General features: G+C 31.4%; 1 protein-coding gene across 7 annotated transcripts in view; it reads left to right on the forward strand.

The window, feature by feature from the left end:
- Window positions 1–16,635, forward strand: part of OXR1 (oxidation resistance 1) — a 445,571-nt gene that overhangs the window by 367,023 nt on the left and 61,913 nt on the right. For all 7 annotated transcript variants that reach the window (XM_081258120.1, XM_081258119.1, XM_081258121.1 and 4 more), the window contains 4 exons: window positions 1,053–1,135; window positions 5,830–5,937; window positions 7,581–7,694; window positions 14,992–15,144. In XM_081258120.1, coding sequence (XP_081114246.1) covers window positions 1,053–1,135; window positions 5,830–5,937; window positions 7,581–7,694; window positions 14,992–15,144 — 458 coding nt within the window. The remainder of the gene's footprint in view (window positions 1–1,052; window positions 1,136–5,829; window positions 5,938–7,580; window positions 7,695–14,991; window positions 15,145–16,635) is intronic.

Here is a 16,635-nt window from a genome sequence, read left to right on the forward strand (position 1 = left end):
GATCCCACATGCCGCAGAGCGGCTGGGCCCGTGAACCATGGCCGCTGACTGAGCGTGAGCGTCCGGAGCCTGTGCTCCGCAACGGGCGAGACCACAGCAGTGAGAGGCCTGCGTACTGCAAAAAAAAAAAAAAAAAAAAAAAAAAAAAAAAAAAGATTGGATAGGTGGAGAACAATGAAGTAGATATTTTCTAGATTCTTTAGGCTTAGGTAGAACTAATTTTTCTTTGAAAATTACTGTTTTAATCTTATAAAAATTGAGTGTGAGTATAGCATTTTGCTATGTTTACTATCTTACTCAGTTTTGAGTTTTTTATTAGTTTTTTAGAGATTGATTTTATTTAAAATTGTTTAGATAGGAGTGGTATTTTATCAGTTCAGTGCAATCTGTTACATGAAGTATAGATGAGAAGATTAACATTAGTGCAAAATTTAAACTAAAACAGATACCATAAACTTGGTGGTAATGATGTGTTCAAGTGAAATGTCTTGATAAGCAAGTGAAAAATAGTTGGCACTCTATCTGAAATGAAGTGCATAAAAGTATGTTTGTATATGAAAGAGTATCGTAATCTACTTCATGGTATATGTAAGGAATTCAGTAATTTAATACAATTCCATAGAGACGACTCTGTCTTTTACTATGATTGTAGAAGTAGAGACACTGTGAAGATTAATGTTACATATTTCAGACTTGGTTTGGTTAAAATCTTCAAATATAGTTTTATTATAATCAGGTTAGATGTGTTGAAAGATATGGCCCTTAATTTACTTTTTAATACCTTCCTTTCAGCTGAGAGTTACTTAGGTTTTGAATTGACTTCCAGTTATTAATAGTGTTTCATACTGGTCAGTTCGTAAAGCAAGCAGGAAGGAAGTACATTTACTTATTTTGATACTCGGTTGTATTTTAGAGTAGAGAATCCTAAGTAGCAAGCTGTATTACTGGTGAATCCAGTAGATACCTGCCCAGTGAGCTCTATTTAGCAGTCCTTGACATTACTGTGAAAGGAAAATGAATTTAATAGGGTTTTGCATCATTTTTTTTTTCAGACACTGGCCAAAAGAAGACCCTAGACAAGAAAGATGGGAGAAGAATGTCTTTTCAGAAACCCAAAGGGACTACTGAATATACTGTAAGTTATTTGTTTTGAAAAAGCTGATTTCTCTTTGTGATGGTCTTATTTGAGACATTCTTTGCTTATGCTGTAAATAAGACAAAGGTTCCTAATTGCCTTATTTTAAAAATCTGTACACCACTTTCGATAACTGTTTTACTAATAATAATGATACTTCAGTTCTTAACTGTATTTTGGGATTTTTTTTCCTTAAAGAAAAATGTTATTAAGTGTGATATAAACATAATTATTCTAGCAAATTTAACAAAATGATAATTTACTTGGAGTTAAAGTTCCTGTGGTACAATAATTTTTTATTAGGTTAGACTTTTAGGGAAATATTTACTTTTTTAGAAATGTGATCTTCATTATATTCCCAGCAGTGCTAACGATAATGAAAATGGCAGATAGAATACGGAAAAAACAAGTTGATATTAATTTTCCAGAATAACCTCTCACATTAGATTATTTGCACTGTTTTATGGCTAAGTTTCTATGTTCTTGAAATGACCCTCAAATTTCCTTGCATTCAGCTTTCCACATTTCTGGTTACTATGGAAAACTGAAGTGAGATATGTACTTTAGTCTGTGATGTGCTGCTGCTTTGATTGAATGTAAATGTTGTTAGATAATTTTAACATGTTAAAAATCTGTTATTTTAACTGAGCTTAATTTGTGTTATTTTATGTTTTTCTAATATGTTATTGTAACTGTATTAAAATAGCAAGTTGAAACAATTTATACATTTTTGTCATCATGAAGTCTTCCAATCTTGGTTTGAGTCTTGATTATTTTTCATAAATTCTAAAAATTGAACAAATTATCAAAACCTTGAGTTATACTTTATTTTCATATACTGTATAATTGACAGTTTGAGATTTTAAGTATTTTAAAAAGGTTTGAAACCAGATAATTTAAGGTAGAATTATATTTACTACTATCAAAAGAATCTCCTCTTAAACATATTATAAACTTGAGTGTGCTTGTACCTTCTCTGCATGATTGAGAAATTGAGAATATAAATTCAGACAGTAAAATATTGAGTAATGTAGTTTGATGTATTCATTAGTGTTTATTAAGACATAAGAATGTAGGCATGAGGCATAAGATGTTATCTACATATGCAATCCTGTGGTTTTGAAGAATTACAAAAGTTTAGTTGGTTTTGAATTCAGGAGTTTACCAATTTTTTTCTTGTAATTCAATAAAACTTGTGTTATCGGTAGCAAATTTAAATTTAAATTAAGAACCATTATTTTGGGCAAAGGTTAATTGAAACTTGGCCATTTGTATCCTTGGGTTCTGCATCAATGGATTCAGCCAACCATGGATGGAAATATTCGGGGAAAAAAAATTCCAGAAAGTTCCGAAAAGCAAAACTTGAATTTCCCTTACTGGCCACTATTTGCATACATTGTATTAGGTATTATAAGTAATCTAGAGATGATTTAATGTATATGGAGGATGTGTGTAGGTTATATGCAAATAACTATGCCATTTTATATAAGGGACTTAAGCACCCATGGATTTTGATATCTGTGGGGATCCTGGAACAAATCCCCTGGGATACTGAGGAATTACTATATATTTTTTCTTATGTTATAAATGACCTTTGGGAAATAATCAGTTACTGATAAGAAAAGTTATAAAACATCCTCTAGGAGATCTTTGTTTTCATTTTTTATCCCTTTGTTTATTCCCGATGCCATATCCTAAAGAAAGAAACAGATGTGTTTCTAAAACTAAGATATTACTGTCTTCTATTCTTATTATAATTTGTAAGATCTTCATATAATATCTTTATATAAGGTACATAACATGATTTTTATATTTGGGAAAAATATATTTTTCTATATTTCTTTTGAAATCTTTTAATATCACGGTGTACTCTCAACATTTACTTATTCTAAAATATTTATGGTTTAGCTTAAATGTATTTCCAGACCACCTAAATATAGTATAAATTAGTCATTGTACCTTAGATAGCTTTAAAGTTAAAATCATACATATATATTACATATGTGTTTATGTACGCACATACACGCCTAGTTTTTAACTATAAAATTACTTTCAGTAGGATCAAGTAGACCTTGAAAATGCTATACATAACCATTTTCTTCCTAGTTAATTTAATATCCCTGTACCATTCTACCGAAAGCCTTGTCCACGGTCACTAATGATTTTCTAATTATCAAACCTGGTGGCTTTTTCTTTGTTGTTGCATAACACTTACTGTTCCTTCTTTCTGGTTTTACTTTCCTTCTCAATGTTCTTTAATGTATCTTTCAGTGAGGATCTGTGAATGGATAATCAGGCAGCGTCTGAAAAGTCTTCATTGCACCCTCATTCCTGGTAGTTGAGCTGCCTATAGATTATTAGGTTAACAGTTATTTTCTGTCAGCACTTTGAATGTAGTTATCTATTATCTTATGCCCTTCTGTTGCATTTTTTATTTTTGTTCATTTCTAGGCAGTCTTCTTTTTTTAGATTGTTTTTTGAAGTTTACTTCTTGTCCTTACAGTTCTATAGTGCCACTGTGATAAGTCTAGATTCAGACAAATTTTTATCTTACTTATTGTGTTTCTTCACTCTAAGGAATCATGCCATTCATAAATTCTGGAAAATTATCAGCCATTATTTCTTTGATTATATACTCTCCTTTCTCAATTTATTCTTGAAACTAATTGTACTACATTTTGCTCTCATTATGCTTCCTTGCCCTGTTCTTGCTAACATTTTGACTGTATCTTACACCTCTTTCACTGGTTGTTCTGCTCTTGTTGATTCCAAATGTGAGTGGTTCCTTGTATCTTTTCACTTTCCCATTTACATTCTGCAACTTGGAGAGCTTAAGAACTTTACTGTATGAAGTAAGACCCAAACTTTTTTCTATTTCTGCCTTTCTAGATGCTTACATTTCCTACCACCACTTCATATGTAACAAATTATAGCAAACCTTTTACCAATTTTTTCTTCATCCTTGCCTAATGCTTTATTTTCTTGTTTCCATTTTCCTTCAATCTGTTGTTCATCCAGGTTGGAATTTTTGGATTTAGCATCAGTTGATCATTAATGTTTGCACCTCTGACGTAATACAACTACTGCTCTATTACAACCTCATTCAATCCATTCCTGTTTTCTCTTGAGTCTTATCTGAAAATCTTATACCTTTATCTCTTTCTTTACATTTGTGTGACCTTAAAGATGATCTGCTGCTGTAGTATTACATTGGTTTTTCTGCATCCATTCTCTTGTGTCATTAATCATAGACCTGTAGCCACTAATCGAAGATGCCACTCGGCCTAACTTCCTTGCTTCATATTGGTGTTTTTATTGCTTTCATTACCACAACTGATAGGATCATTGTGAAGATGAAATGTGTGTTAATTAATATGAACTTTGTAAACTTCCAGATGTTTCTGCAAAGTAAAATTGGTTTATAGAGAGCTTTTACATACATTATCTCAATGAGGTAGGTGACATACCATCGCATTTCATAGATGAGAAAGTGTGCATGGAAGAAGAGAGCAGAGCTGGATTATTAGTCTGTGTCTTTGGCATCAATTTGGTTTTACAAAACTATTAAAGAAAAAAATATATATTTATTGTTTGTTTGTTTGTTTACCCCCACATACATATCTACTTTTCCTGATTTTCAAAGTCTTTTACAGTCTAATTCAAAATGCCCTTTCAATCTCATCCTTTTTTGAGATTTGGCTCTACTTACCTTCCTAAAACCCTAAATTCATGAGTGTACCCTGGATGGTTTAGGAGGAAGAGACAGTATCCCACAAATGTGTTTTGTTCTTTCCTGTCTCCTGATATGTCAGTTCTGTTCTCTTCACTTTGAATGTTCTTCCCTTCTCTCTACTTCTCAAATTCCTGCCCCTTCTTCAAGATAGCTTTAAATCTTTTCCATAAAGTCTTTCTTGGACAATTTGGAGCAAATATGTTGCTCTGTCTGCTCAGAGCTTCTGTTGCATTTGTTGTTTCATTTAAATTGCTCTTTATCTTTTATATAACCTTTTTTGTCTTTCTTATTTTCTAACTAGATTGTAAATCCCTTATACACTAAAACCACTTCGTTGGACTTTATCATTCTCTACAGAGATGCTTTATATATAGAGAACTCTGAAGGAATACATTGATCAAATGACTTTTTCTTTCAGGATAATTGACAATTAAATCCCATGATTTAAGATTTCTATAAATATGATCATTAAAATATACTGATTCAAAAACATATTCCTCAGCTTTGGTTCAAATATATTTTCTAATTTATCTATTTAAATGGCAGATTATGTAAAGATCATTAGAAACAGCACTTTAAGTTTAAGTTTAATACAGGCATACTTTGCTAAAGTAAAATTAGCTTCTAGAAGTTACATATGTTTTACAAACTATATTTTAAAATCTTTGTAAAATAAAAATCACTTGTTTGTGTTTTGAAAATTATATTTTGTATTTTGAAATTGCTTGAAGTAGAGGCCTACATGTAATTGTAATGTATTATGATAAAGCATATACTCTGTATCATAATAGGTTGAGATCAGTTGCTAACAAACACAAAATTTGTCAAGTTATCCTATCTCTAAAGATGGAAATACCAGTTATTAGTCAAATGTAAAATTGGTCCATAGACATATTAATGATCATTAAACCTCATGGTTTAGTTTTTCTGTTTTAACAGATTTTCTTTTTCTCTTAAACAGGTTGAATCAAGGGATTCTTTGAATAGTATAGCCCTGAAATTTGATACAACGCCCAACGAACTTGTTCAGTTAAATAAGTTATTCTCCCGAGCAGTTGTTACTGGACAGGTATCTTTTTTTTTAATGCATTGATGGTTAGAAGCAGCATCAGTTGTAAGACAAAAAGTATCCATTGCAATAGTTAATTTAAGAAGAGTAATTTTATGCATACTTTGAACAAATCACATTGGTTCTAGAATAGAAAATTAAATGTCACTTATATCCATGTGAATTTTTCTTAATACATATTGAAAATAACTTCTGTCTTTTCAAATATAGTTTTAAAGAGCTTTAAAAACTATTCAAAGCAGTACATGTACCTGATAAAAAATTCAAACTTTTTTAAAGGTAGTTTATCTCAGACTTACAGTTTCCTTTTCCAGAAGCAACCACAGTTACCAATATGTATCCCCTTCCAAAAATATTCTAGCCTTTCTTTCTTCTTTAAAAAAAAATAAATAACTTTGATTCTGGAAAAATGTTCTATTTAAGCATAACTCAATCTAAGACTTTTTCATATATGTAAAGTATTGCACTCTATTAATATATAGGCATGCCTTGGAAATATTGTGGATTTGGTTCCAGACCACTGCAGTAAAGCAGGTATCACAATAAAGCAAGTCATAGAATTATTTAGTTTCCTAGTGTGTATAAAAGTTATATTTACACTACACTGTAGTCTGCTAAGTGTGCAATAGCATTATGTCTAAAAAAAGTACATACCTTGGGCTTCCCTGGTGGCGCAGTAGTTGAGAGTCCACCTGCCGATGCAGGGGACACGGGTTCGTGCCCTGGTCCGGGAAGATCCCACATGCCGCAGAGCGGCTGGGCCCGTGAGCCATGGCCGCTGAGCCTGCGCGTCGGAGCCTGTGGTCTGCAACGGAAGAGGCCACAACAGTAAGAGGCCCACGTACCGCAAAAAAAAAAAAAAAAAAAAAGTACATACCTTAATTTAAAAGTACTTTATTGCTGAAAAATGGTAACCATCATCTGAGCTTTCAGAGAGTCATAATCTTTTTGCAGCAGTCACTAATCACAGATCACCATAACAAATATAATAATAATGAAAAGTTTGAAATATTGGAAGAATCACCAAAATGTAACCCAGAGACAGGAAGTGAGCAAATGCAGTCAAAAAATGGCACTGATAGACTTGCTTGACACAGGGTTGCCACAATCTTTCAGTTTGTAAAAAACGCAGTATCTGCGAAGTCCAATAAGGTGACACAATAAAACGAGGTGTGCCTGTATTATGGTTTGACCAAGCACAGTAAGCTTTAGACTTTCTACTTTTTTGCTATTGTAAACATTGCTCTAGGAAACACTCTTGTTTGTTTCTCTTTTTCTTTATATGCACGTATATCTATGAAGTCAAGTCCTAGAAGTAAAATGGTTCAGTTAAAGGATATGTGCATTTTAAGTTTTGCTGGCTGTTGACAAATTGTCCTTTAAGAGGAACACCCATAATTTATAAGAATTACTGTTTCCCTTCACTGTTGCCCACAGTCTGTGTTATCAAACTTATCTAAATTAAATATCTTTTTTAAAATTTTGTTACAGTTATTTCAGTAATAAACATTCTTTTAATCTGAAGGTTTTAATTTTTAAAATTTATTTCTGAAGATCATTGTTAATGGTGCTTGCTTAGAGAATACCATCTGATGATTAATATTTTAGTTTGACTAAATCTTTATGTGAATATTTTCTTCCAGGTTTTATATGTTCCTGATCCTGAATATGTCTCCAGTGTTGAGAGCTCCCCGTCTCTAAGCCCCATAAGTCCTCTGTCACCAACATCATCCGAGGCTGAACTTGATAAGACCACTGTAAGTTTCCCTTCTTTTCAAAGCTATCAAGAAATGTCACGGTATTTGTATATATCATCATTTTTTTAATCCTACTTTGCCTATGGCTTGAACGAAATTTTACTTTTTTAGTTTGTTAATTAAATTTGTAAATCCCAGTTTTTAAAGTGAAACATTCTTATTAAATCAGACAGCTTAAATTGATCACTGTTGGTGGTAGTAGTAATCCAAAGACATTCATCAGCCCTTTTATAAATATCATATAATAATTTAACTAAGAAAGGAATTTTACTTAACAAACATGAGTGTATCATGATAGGAAGTCCATGTCCAATTTGATTTTTATTTGAGTTTCTGTGAATGTTTATATAATACTTAAAACTCTTGAGTTCATTTTTGGCACACTTTAAAAAAATAATTTATGGGGACTTCCTTGGCAGTCCAGTGGTTAAGGCTTCGCACTTCCACTGCAGGGGGCACGGGTTCGATCCCTGGTCGGGGAACTAAGATCCCACATCCCACTGCCAAAGAAAAAAAAAGAAAAAAAATTATTATCTTAGTTGTTCTTTAGAATATTAATTCAGAGTAACTAATAGTATATTAATCTATTATTTTTTATTATTTATTAATTTATCTAGCATTTTAAAGGAATAGATGTTCTATATGTTACATTTTACAAATGAATTCCAAGGAAAAAACTTTATTTAATACTTTTGAATAAAATCCCTCTGACAGGAATTATGTTTTTTTGTGCCTTTCCTGTGTAAAGTAATACTAATCATAGTTTCCCATTTTCATAATGACCCAGTGATTATGTTTACATGTAAAAGGTTATTTCTCCATTAACTGGCTAGACTTCTGTGAGAGATTCTTCTGTGTTGCTATGCCGATTTTAGGAGACATCCTTTTCTCTGCCCTAATTTGCACTCAAAGTTTAGGATACCAAATGGCATACTGGTAACAAAACACAAATTATTAATGTTAATTTGCCTATAAATTATTAGGAATTATTAGTTCCTAAGCTCTAGTATTAGACTAGTTCCACTTCTCTCATGGAGTAAAGGACATGATATTATTAATAACTATTTGTTTCCTTGCCTAGGGACTTTTTTCTGTGTGTTTGTGGTGAGGGAGGGAGGGAGAAATGGGGTCTTTTTCAAATGTTTTATTTGTTGGCTATCTTATAAAAATGACAACTACTTTAGAATACAACTACATGAAAGGAATATATTACATTTATTCTCATCATCGACGAAAATGGAAGTCAGTTTCTAATGATACTGGACCAAACGATTACTGGACCTTTTTGAACATGGCCATGCCATTTTCCCATGGGACTTAACAAAGAGATATATTCATAAGGGGCAATGACAAAGGAGAGCAGTGTAGCCTTCGGTTAATTTAGCTTGTGTTCCATACCCTAAAGCAAAATTGTGAAAAGCTAGACTACTTACCTGAATTAGGATTCCAACACGGATAGTATGAGTCCAGAGCCCATGTTTTTTTACTAGCACTTTATAGCTAGAAATTGATAGCTCAGAAACTACTATTGATCAGTAAATAATTGGACCCAACCCAAAAAGATAAGTAATAATATTCAATCATTGTGAGTGTAGTAAAACCTGTAACTTTTGTACTATCATCATCTTGTAAAATTTTTTTAATTTAACATTCTTTTGTAAATATAAAAACCTTTTTTGTTTGTTTACCTCCTTTGATTTCTCCTCTCTGCATCTTAAATTTATTTATTATGCTAATGCCATTTTAGGCTAGAACTACTAGTGTGATATATTTAGGATGGGATTCAGAGGAAAAAAAATTTTAAATAAATAATATGGAAAAGCGAAATGGTTTTAAATACTTTTAAATTTCTGCTTATGTTACTATACTCCACTGAAAGATGGGCTAGCAGATAGTTGTATTCTCTTTAATATAAAACACTCTTTAGTATACTCTAATAAATCTAAATGATAATAAAAGTAGAGTACTTATAATGTGGTAAGAAAATATAATTTTGAAATTATATTTCATGGTAGTAAGAAAATATAATTTTGAAAAAAAATACTACTAAGAGATTCTATGGAAGGCCTAGAAGGTCTTACAGGAGAAAATATATAAAGCATTAATAGAGTTTAGGCACATTAAAAGCTTCTTTTTAAGCATAGGCAATTATTCTGCTACAGTTACTATTAACATTAAAAAATACTTACTATGCATTTATTAATGAGGAAACTAAGGCATAGAGAGAATGAGTAATTTACACAAGGTCACATACTTAATGAGTGGTAGAGCTGAGATTTAAACCCTGACAGTCTACATCCAGGTTTTGTGTTATATTCTTAACCACTTTTTGAACTAATTGATGAAAGGGTAAGGATTAGCAGTACAGATTCTCTGTGACTGAGACATACAATCTAAAATTAAAATATATGTGTCCCAAATTGTAGAAACTAGAAAGTTTGTAGTAAAGAGCTATGTGGAAGTAATGTAGCACATTTTTGCTTACCAAAGCAAAAATAAAAGTAAAGCAGATAATCGGAAGTATTGCTTAAAATGATTAAAAGGTGAACAAAAGCATTGCTTTTTTTTTCTCAATATTTAAGATTCTCTGGACTTTTTAATATGTTGTTCTTCTGTTTATGTAACTTAAAAAAATATTATTTGCCTGTATTAATTTCCTAGGATTGCTGTAACAAAGGATTACAAAATGGGTGATTTAAATCAGAAACTTACCTCACAGTTCTGGAGGCTAGGTGTCTGGAATTAAGATGTTGGCAAGCACCTTGTGGGGGAGGATCCTTCCTTGCCTCTTCTAGCATCTGGTGTTGGCCCACAGTCCTTGTCATTCCTTGTCTTGTTGGACAGATTACTCCAGTTTCTGCCTTTGTAGTCACATGGCTGTCTTCTTGTGTGTTTGTGTCTTCACATGGTGGTCTCCTCTTCAGATAAGGAAACCAATTAAATTGGATTAAGGGTCCACTCTACTCCTCCTGTGTGACTTCAGCTTAACTCACTTCATCTGTGAAAAGCTGATTTCCAAATAAGATCGCATTCTGATGTGTAGGGGGTTAGGACTTCAGCATATCTTCTTGGGTGACACAGTGAAGTGTCATAACGTTGCCTTTTATAAAATTTCAAGAGAACCACATTGTTTAGTCAGGGAACTTTAGAAGATTTTCTAACTCTAGTCAAATAAGGTTTTTTTAAAAAAGACATTCAGTGACTATTCTCTGTACATATAGATGAGAAAATATATAAAAGAGTGACGTTAATTTCTTACAGGGTTTTGGGGATCTTGAGAATATTTGTGAAATCTAATAAAATAAACCTCCCTCTATTTTAATCATACTAATCACATCCTGAACTTATATACCTAAAAACAGACACTAAAGTAATAGCACACATGCAAGAAGTTAAAAAAATTTTAGTTAGAAATATCAGTATAGTTTGAAGAGATTAAATATAGCATATGCTTCAGAAATTGTTCTCACATGTGCCATCCTTAAACTAGTCACAAACATGCCTCTCCCCTCTTTCCCTTCTTCCTTACTTCCACCTCCTTCCTCTCTCTCTCTGTGTATAATATTATATATTTAAACTTAAAATAAATTTAAAATCACTAACATATATAATATATAAAATATATTTTATCTGATATATAATATATAAATTATAATTTTAAATTTTAAATTTTAAATTTCATGCTTTTAAACCTAAGTTTTCATATGTAATTATATATACTTTATTATATAATAAACATAAGCTTATATATTACATATTATACTAAAATAAAGTTAAACAACTATAAATGCCGTATGTATAAATAACACATGAATTATATGTTACCTATATATCGTATAATATAATTTAGCTTTGGTGCTTTTAAACTTAAATACCAGCAGTTTATTAGGGAATTATAATTTTTTTAATATGTGCTTTTTAAATGATGGTGCTATAATTATACCTTAGTTTTACATTCTTAGAACAAAATTTTATATTTGAAATATGTGAAAATATAAAACTTCATAGTAGGACTTTGAATTTATATAGATTTTAGGAAAGCATTTCTTTATAGAAGAAATTTCTATATTTGTAACATCACAAATAAATAGTTAAATTACTGGGTGAAAGTTTTCTTCTAGATTCTGAAAGCAAGCATTGTTCTCATAATTAGAATTTAAAAATTGATCCTTCTTTGCTTTTTAACCTGGTTGCTAAAAAGCTGAGTGCCAGATCCAAAACTCCAAGTACAACACTTAAAATTGCATTTTATTTTTTCTTCACTCTGATATTTTTATTTTTTATTTGTATTGTATTTTATTCTGTATGTTTGTTTTAAGAGCCTCAAATTCTTAAGAAGTGGAGTTTAAATAAATTCTGAGAGTGATAGTTAAACATAACAATTTATAGGAAGTAAATGGTACCCATCATATTTATTGGATTGAGTGAAGAAACATAATATACATTGCTTTAAAAATAAACATTTTATTTTAGATTATATATTATATATGTTGTATGAAATAAATATAAATGTTGGTATTTCTGTGCCTGTATGGTTTTTCCTCCTCAAATTTTGTATGCCTTACCTACGTGTTACCAGAGAACATTTCTACATATTTTCAATCACTAAAGAACAAAAACTCCATAAAGCCAAGGCAACATGGGAAAAGGAGAGTTTGGAGTTGCTAATTAGCTTATGGTAATGATTTATAATAATACTCTACAAATTATATAATATTTAATCATATTGTACAAAAAAGATGACCATAAGTCAACCTTTTTTGGGTCACTTGTCATAGCATTGCTTTCCTTTTGCACATTTGAACAATTGAGGTGACAATTGAGGCTTGGTAAATAAATGTTTATAATCCTATGTTTTTAAGGACCTTTCCATCCCTAGTGGCTAAAACAAAATTGCACAAAGAAGCTTCAGAAAGCACTCAAATAAGCTTATTCAAATCACCTTATTAAGAAACAGAATCTGTAAATTCACAGAGATACAGAGATACTGATACTTTGGATCATGTACATGTATGTAAGTTAAAATGAGGTCTGATTTCTCTGAACAACTTTGATCTTTTTAAAAGAAATACTCTTTTGTGCTATACTTTGAGCATTCATTAAGCTAATCTCATGTATTCTTTTTAATAGGATTACTTTGACAAGTTGGGATTGCTATTGATACTGAGTTGTAGAATTTGAGACTTTGAGGGAACCTCAGAGATCATGTTGTTCTATGAGGTATATGTTTAAGGAAAATATTTGACAATGTACCCTGATACAGTTTCTGTGAGTAATATGGTTATTTAGTAGATACTGTTGTCACCTGATTTGGGAGTAACTGAACAGTCATAGACAAAATTTGTGTATTGCTTTGTGCCAGCTTGCAGGGGGCCCTCTGATGGCTCTGTATTGGCTTTTTTTTTCCCCCTCTGCACGCAATCATTTAGAAGAATGTTTGAAATGGAAAGCATATAGTAGTGCAGTTAAGCTCACTAGTTCATGTGTTGGCAACATGGGTTTTCATCTCAGCTTTATCTTACTCATTGGGCAAGTTACTGAATTTGGCGAAGCATACGTTTCCTTAAAAATTAAGGTAATAGTATATACCTTATGAGTGATTTGAAAATGAAATGGTCTTTATAATATACTTAAATATAAAGGTATTCATAAGTGTCAATTAATATTATTATTAATGTCCCTTATTTAATTATCTGTGCTAAATGAATTTATATATGATATAAAACTCTTAGATACAGTAACTACCAGAGACAACAGGATGAATGTAAAGTTATTAGTTTGCATCACAAAATGAAAAGATTGATAATGCTATAACAGTGTCATGCAGCTGTTAAAACATAATTCCATTTTAGGTTTTTTAAAAATATAATTATATCAAAGGTAGCTGTTTTGCAGTGTTCTGAACTGGTCTACCTTCAAAAAATGTCTGTTGAGTATCTGCCCAAGTGCTTGGGATTCAGCCCTATATTTTAGGAAGGGTATATGAAATTTAGAAAGGAAGTCTAAAAATTCTGTCCTATATAGGACAGTATTTAAGGAATTATATCCATTTATTAGAGTAGAAAAAGTTACGTTAAAATTTGATAGTTCTTTTCAAGTATCTCAAAGTCTGTGAGACTGAAGAGGGAGCAGTCTTGTTTATGATTTCAGAAGGCCAAATCATAACTATTAGGTATTAATTACAAAGTGGCAAATTTTAGTTCAAAGCTCTGAAGAACCTTGCTACTATGAAAACTATTATATAAGGCATTGTACATTTACTTATAAGGTATGAAATGCCTCTGTGGAGGTATTTAAAACAAAGATTAAAAGGCATCTGTCTAACCTTCCTACATTTGTACAGAATATTGAACTTTGGGAAAACTATGAGAACTTGGATAGAAAAAATTTTAAGTGAAATCTAACATTTTTAAAGATTAAGAATATAAGCAGCAAACTATAGAAAAGCACCAGGGATACCTGTGACTTTGTCCCCAATAGAACTCACATATTTTCAAATCAATTTAGAGTTGTTGTAGATATCACAGAATGTTGTTTATGGCCATGTACTTCAAAATTATCGTTATGAGTCATCACTAATCTTGTTATTTAATGTATTAATAAAGAAGCATATATATCTATAAATAAATATATCTCTGATTAAAAAGTGTTTTGATAATTGTTTCAATATAATTGTTTTTCTTTGTAATTCTATATTTATTTTGAGTATTCAAAAAAAAACATTCTGAAAAGGAGGTCTGTAGGCTTCACTGTGGGAATGGTCCATGGCATCAAAAAAGTTAAGAACCTATGATCTAACTAATTAATACTTTGTAAAATGGTACTGATAAATTCTTTATAGCTTGAGATTTTAGCAGGCTCTTCAATGAGTGGATTCTGCTGAATTCCTAGGTTTCACAGACAAGCACTCACCTTTTCTCTACTCCCAGCACCTGAGGGATATATTAAATGATCAGGACCAGTGATTTGATTCAGGAGCAACTGAATGCGTATGTGTGTGTGTACATACACACACAAACACACACACACACACATATATTATAACCAGTATATATATATTCCCATTAAAAAAATCATTGAAAATGTAAGTGTAAGCTGTATGAGAGGTCTTTACCAAATGTAAAAGAAGTGACATTCTTTCCCATATTTTTTTACATAAAAATGTTTTGAGCTGATCTACAGAATGTGATGAGAAGGAAAAACACTTACTGGGGAGAGCTATTCATTTGCATTTAAAAGTGTGCTTAGTTTTATTTGGTTCTCTGAAGTGTCTTTATCTTTTTCTTTTTTTTTAAAGAATCCTGATGTAGTCCACCCAAAAGAAGAAACTCTCTCATCTGCTTTTACTGGTATTCGACCTGCACGAGTTGTATCTTCAACTTCTGAGGAGGAAGAAGCATTTACTGAGAAATTTCTTAAAATTAATTGCAGATATATTACCAGTGGCAAGGTAATGGATAAAACTTTAGAAAAAACTTTTAATCATTTTTTATTTATTACTAAAATATGACAGTTTTGCATTTACATTTTTAGTCATCAGCATCAGCACATGATGATCAATTTAAAATAATCTTGTGAAATAGGCAGTCCTATTCCTTCTTCACAGGAAAAAAAAAAAAAACTTTCAGAAAAGGTTAACGAGTCCAGGGTTTCTCTATCCTGGCTAGAATTCAAACCCAGTTTGAATCTGTTTTATCTACCACATGTTGCTGCTTTTCTAAAGCAGAGAACTTCTAGTCTGCAAAGGGAATTATAGTAAAGTACAATAGTGTTCAAAATAAACTCCAGGTGTTGCTAAGAAAGTAATTATAGTATGATACCCACTTGAGAAGTCACACGTGAGAACCATTTCTTTATAGTCGTAATTCATAAATTATGGGTATTTGAAATAGGTGTTTAGTGCTATAAATTTCCCCCTATGTACTGTTTTAACTGAATCCACAGTCTTGATATGTTGTATTTTCATTTTCTTTCAGTTCATAATACTTTCTCTATTTCTTTTTTGGCCCATGGAATATTTAGAAGTTTCTTAGTTTCCAAATATTTGGTATTTTTCAAGATATCTTTCTGTTACTGATTTCTAATGTTTTTCCATGTGGTTAGAGAACATACTACTATTTGTAGGCTTAACGTTTATGGTGCAAAATGTATTATATCTTGATACATGTTACATGTGCACTTGGAAAGAATGTGTATTCTGCTGTTGTTGGGAGAAATAGTTTATAAATGTCAATTAAACCAAGTTGAGTGTTACTATTGATTTTCTGTCTTTTTGTTCTATCAATTATTGACAGAAGGATGTTGAAATACCTCTATAATTGTGGTTTTGTCTATTTCCCCTTCTAGTTCTGTCAGTTTTTTTGTGTGTATTTTGAAACTCTGTGGTTAGGTATAAAAATGTTTTGGATTCTTATATTGTCTTGATGAATTGACTTGTTTAATTATGAATGACTATTCTTGGTAAAACTCTTTGCTATGAAATCTGCTTTGATGGATACAAATGTAGTCACTTAGCTTCTGTTCAGTTAGTGTTAACTTGATTTATCTCTTCCATTTTTTTACTTTTAGACTGTGTCTTATACTTAAAGTGGGTTTCCATAGTTTACATCAGAACTCACTCTTTGTGTCGTACATTCTATGGGTTTTGAGGAATGTATGATGACATGTATCCACCATTACAGTATCATGCAAAATAGTTTCATTGTCTCCCAAATCCTCTGTGCTCTGTCTGTTCATCCATCCCTTCCTCCGGACTCCTGGAAACTACTGATCTTTTTGCTGTCTCCATAGTTTTGCCTTTTACACAGTGTCATGCAGTTAGAATCATAAAGTATGATTGAATGATTTCAGAGTGGTTTCTTTCACTTAGCAGTATGCATTTAAGAGCCTTCCATATCTTTCATGGCTTGACAGCTCATTTGTTTTTTTATCGCTGTAGATG

This window comes from Mesoplodon bidens, assembly GCF_964165515.1.
Source record: "Mesoplodon bidens genome assembly, chromosome: 16".
Classification (NCBI taxonomy): Eukaryota; Metazoa; Chordata; class Mammalia; order Artiodactyla; family Ziphiidae; genus Mesoplodon; species Mesoplodon bidens.